The sequence below is a fragment of the Nansenia antarctica genome (genome assembly GCF_963989245.1).
Source record: "Nansenia antarctica genome assembly, chromosome: 14".
NCBI lineage: Eukaryota > Metazoa > Chordata > Actinopteri > Argentiniformes > Microstomatidae > Nansenia > Nansenia antarctica.
In genome coordinates, this window is record NC_137684.1 from 18,949,995 (window position 1) to 18,954,994 (window position 5,000).

Consider the following 5,000-nt stretch of genomic DNA (forward strand, 5'->3'; position numbering starts at 1 on the left):
TGAGTGTGTGTGTGTGTGTGTGTGTGTGTGTGTGTGATTGTGTGTGTCTGTGTGTGTGTGTCTGTGTGTGTGTGTGCATTTGTGAGTATATGTGTGTGTCTGTGTGTTGCCTGTGGGGTGAACTACAGTACAGGGATGTCTGACTGATAGTGAAGATACACCCACGACCACAGCCAGTCCCACAGATACGCCTCGGTGTTCATCTCTTGCCTTATCTTTTATTTCCAGGGGATTTACTGGTAATGCCACAGCTCAGTGGCTTAGGCTGGGATCTGAATCTCTCTCTCTCTCTCTCTCTCTCTCGCTCTCTCTCTCGCTCTCTCAACATGGTCTTAACATGAGTAGCATAGCAACATGCAGAGAATCATTATTCATCTCTTATATGGGTCACCCACCAACCACCTAGAGCATTGTGAACGAGCCAGCCGAGCCCTGTTCTTCTACCTTTCTATACACTTCCGTATAGAAACACATACGGTAGGCTGCTACGTTCGGGAACAGTCTTTCTCTGTTCTGTGGGAGATTCTCAACTCCTGACCCTACCATGACCCTGTCTCAACTCAGACAGGCAGATATTGACATACTACAGCCCAGCCAAACAGACACACGTTACATACAGTCAGACACACGCGCGCACACGCACACGCACACGCACACTCACACACACACACACACACACACACACACACACACACACACAGACACCCTCGCCCCCACTCTTCTCCAGGTATCTCTTACCTACAGCCGGAGCATCGTACTCCTCTCCCAGCAGTATCTCTGGGGCGGAGTAGGCCAGCGACCCGCAGCTGGTCATCAGCATGGTCCCGGGTTTGAAGTGGTTACTGAAGCCAAAGTCGGTCAGCTTGACCGTCCCCTGCTGCCTAAAGAAGACCACGTTCTCTGGCTTGAGGTCACGGTGGACCACGTGCAGCTGGTGGCAGTACGAGATGGCCCGCACGATCTGGGCGAAGTAGACCTTGGCCGTCTCCTCGGCCACGCCCCTCTCGTGGCGGAGGATGTAGTCGTACATGTCGCCGCCGTCTCCCAGCTCCAGGATGAGGTAGAGCTTGGTGGCCGTGTCGATGACCTCGTAGAGGCGGACCACGTTGGGGTGCTGCACCAGCTTCATGCAGCGCACTTCCTGGAGGAGGTGGCCTGTCGCCATGGCGTCCAGTTTGGTCTTGTCAATCACCTGGAACAACGACGTGTTGTTAATAATAATAATAATAATAATAATAATACATTAGACTTATATAGCGCTTTTATAGACACTCAAAGAAGCTTTACAAACTGAAAAGATCGAGCAGTACTAATGAAAAGAAACAGAAAATAAATAAAATAAAGTATAGGGGCCTAATTAAGGTAGTGCTGGGGACACATTTGTTGTTGTTATTGTGAGACGTAGTGCGCACGTTTGACCATTGTTGTGTTGGTTGTTATGATGTTGTATGATAGGTTGATGTCGGAGAAAGTGTGATGTTGCGTAAGAGTTCTGCAACATGTGTAGATAGGCAATTGGGCTGTATTGTATTTTGCGTATTTCATTTCAGAACTGTATTGCATCCTATTGCATCATACTAGGTGTACTATGTGAGTCGTATCGTGTCAAGATACAATCACATGGTGTTGTATTGTGTCATGATACCATCACATGGTGTTGTATGGGTTCATGATACTATCACATGGTGTTGAATGTTGTCATGATACTATCACATGGTGTTGAATGTTGTCAAGATACAATCACATGGTGTTGTATGGTGTTTCGTACCTTCACCGCCACCAGCTGCCCGGTGAACACGTGGCGTGCTAGCTTGACCACAGCGAAGTGTCCCTTGCCCAGCGTGCGGTCCAGGTCGTACAGGCCGGCGATCTTCCCCTCGTAGCCGCTCTTGGAGGACGCCATGTCTGGGCGGTGCAGGGCGGGGCGGGGAGGCTGGAGGAGGTCTCAGTAGAGGGAAGGGAGAGGAGCGGGGGGGGGGGGGGCTCAATCTGAGAGGTGGGGGGAGGGGGGGGAGTGTGGGCCTGGGGATGTTTAATGGTGTATCACCTGGTCAAACAGAGTGGGACGAGGATAAACAGGTCAGTGAAGGTTCAGTAAGATATCCAGGTTAACACAGATCAATAAGGTACAGGTATATTAGTATACAGTACATATTTTAGTACTTTGAACTCATTTTAGTATTCATACTCAAGTTTATACTAAAATAGTCAGCTTTAGAACTGTTGCCAAAACTTTCCTGGCTGCACTTCATTCACTTTTCCAGTTTCTCACAGTGAGTTTGTACTTCCATTGAACTGGGGTTGTGTGTGGAGTTTGTGTGTGTGTGTGTGTGTGTGTGTGTGTGTGTGTGTGTGTGTGTGTGTGTGTGTGTGTGTGTGTGTGTGTGTGTGTGTGTGTGTGTGTGTGTGTACTCTTCTACAGTATATAGTCAGTGTAACCTGATAGACAGGTTAGGGTACTGATTTTATCAACAGAAAGGAATGCCAGCAGGAAGTGCTACACAAACTAGGGATGTCCCGATCCGATATTGATATCGCATATCGCCGCGATATCGGTCCTGAATGCTGGATCGCAGATCGCACCAGAAAAAAAATAGGCAGCGATCTAGGGCTCGCGATCCGGCGTGTCACTCACGTGATGACAACAGTAGTAGTCAGTGGTCACGGGCATGAGAGTTGGCTAGTAGCTACCTGTGTGTAATGAGTCTGACAATGTCATGATGCTAGCTGGTGAAATCATAAACCATTTGCTTACGTAATTTTTCGTTTGTTTACATAGTCTGAAACTACAGATGGTATGCTTTCAAATGATGCGTCAGACATTGAAATCGGAAAAAAAATCATATAAGTATTTAGTGATCGTTAAACTGTTGTATATTATATCGAGAGGTACTTTAAAACTTCCAAGTTGCCTGTTATGAAAAAAACGAAAAGCAGATATTGTTGACACCCCTTCGATTCTGCGACTGGTTTCTGGTCTCAACAGCGGGCGTCTCTAGGCTACACTTTTAAAAAGGGGGCTATAATTGATTTGCCATTTGTAAGAGAAGATAAATAGAATAAAAACATGAAGGCACTAAAACTAGAAATCTGACAGTAACTATTTTTTTTTCTACAATGCTGAATGCTGCAGTTTAAATTGTTTTAACTTTAAACCAGTTGGTCACTGAGTACTGCAGAGTACTGTTTTTGTTGCTTGAATAAAGGCTGTCTTTAATAGCCAACTGTTGTTGTGGACTATAATATATACTGGGGAAGTATTTGTTATTATTCAGGAGTAAAACAATAAATACAAATATCGGATCGGTATCGGTATCGCAGATACCTGAAGCCCAGGTATCGGTATCGGTAGTGAAAAAATGGGATCAGACATCCCTAATACAAACAAACACACACACAAACACACATGCACACGCACACACACACACACACACACACACACACACACGTTGTTTCTACACACACCAATACCCTCTGCCTCACACACAGAAACAGGTGAGGACAGGACTGTTACATAACCCTAAGTCTTAAGCCACTTCTCGTAAGCAGCCTTTGAGCCTTACAGCACATGATGATAACACTACTAGCTTTGGGTCTCCCTGCTCTATACTGTAGACACTGTAGATATGTGTTATTCTCTATATAGACACTGTAGAGATTCTGTGTTATTCTCTAAGCTGCCAACTTTCTAGGAATCCTGCTGATAGACCATCAGAGGAAACAGGAAGGGAGGCAGAAAGAACAATAACGAACACTGTTGTAGTCCTGTAGATCTGAATGTGGAAGTGTTACTACAGAGAGCTGGGAGAGGGTTGGGAAGAAGTACAGTACTCTTATGAGTGAGTGTGAAGTAGAGTAGAGAAGTAGAGTAGAGTAGAGTAGAGTAGAGTAGAGTAGAGTAGTGGAGTGGAGTGGAGTGGAGTAGAGTAGAGTAGAGTAGAGTAGAGTAGAGTAGAGTAGAGTAGAGTAGAGTAGAGTAGAGTAGAGTAGAGTAGAGTAGAGTAGAGTAGGGTAGGGTAGAGTAGAGTAGAGTAGGGTAGGGTAGAGTAGAGTAGAATAGAGTAGAGTAGAATAGGGTAGGGTAGAGTAGAGTAGAGTAGAGTAGAGTAGAGTAGAGTAGGGTAGAGTAGAGTAGAGTAGAGTAGAGTAGAGTAGAGTAGAGTAGAGTAGTAGAGTATGGAGAGTAGGAGAGTAGTAGAGTACGGGGTGGCAGATGGAGACCAGCTTGGCTAGGATGAAGGCTGTGGATGGCAAGTGTGTTTGGGGAGTTAGTGGCAGGGAGTCAGATAACCGCCACCCTGCAGAAAATGGTATGGATCAATACCTGTAATAGGATATCATACTAAAATGTGTGTGTGTGTGTATGCGCACACGCGTGCACATGTATGCGTGCCTGTGTGTGCGTGTGCATGTGTGTGTGTATGCCTGTGTGTGTGTGCATGTGTGTGTGTATGCCTGTGTGTGTGTGTGTGTGTGTGTGTGTACAGGATGACTGAAAGGTTAATGTGTATGTATGTTGCATACTCATACGTTGCTCAGTGATGAAGTGTTTGCGTGAGTGTGTGCAGAAAGATGTGTCCGCTCTCACTGAGTGTGTGCAGACAGTCAGACAGAGAAAGAGAGAGCACTGCTTGTCTGCAGGAATCGATGGTGTTAATTATTGACCCCCCCCCAGTCCGACGTGGACAGCTCAATAGGGTTGAGGCGTCGGAAGACAGTTTCAGCTCACTACTCTTCTGTCTCTGCCCTTTCTGCTGCACAGCAAACAGCCTCACACTCACAGAAAGACAATAAAGACTACTACTATTACTATGTATTTGTAGGCAATGTTGTAGTTTATTTATTTGTTTATTTATTTTACTTATTTCCATTGCGAGATTATTATAGTCAAACATAAACGAAGAAAGATTCCGGCAGAAAAGGCACGCAGAAAAACACGTTTGTCTGTTTTGCATATGTGTGAGTTCCCTCGGGAGGTAGAGAGACTGCATGTGCTATCT

General features: G+C 45.7%; 1 protein-coding gene across 1 annotated transcript in view; it reads right to left on the bottom strand.

Annotated features, from left to right (window-relative positions):
• The window catches only part of snrkb (SNF related kinase b), a gene marked incomplete at both ends in the record, with an annotated part of 15,685 nt that extends 13,782 nt beyond the window's left edge, over window positions 1-1,903 (bottom strand). Inside the window, 2 exons of the mRNA XM_080544659.1 lie at window positions 739-1,192; window positions 1,769-1,903. Coding sequence (XP_080400785.1) covers window positions 739-1,192; window positions 1,769-1,903 — 589 coding nt within the window. The remainder of the gene's footprint in view (window positions 1-738; window positions 1,193-1,768) is intronic.
• Window positions 1,904-5,000: the final 3,097 nt, after the last annotated feature.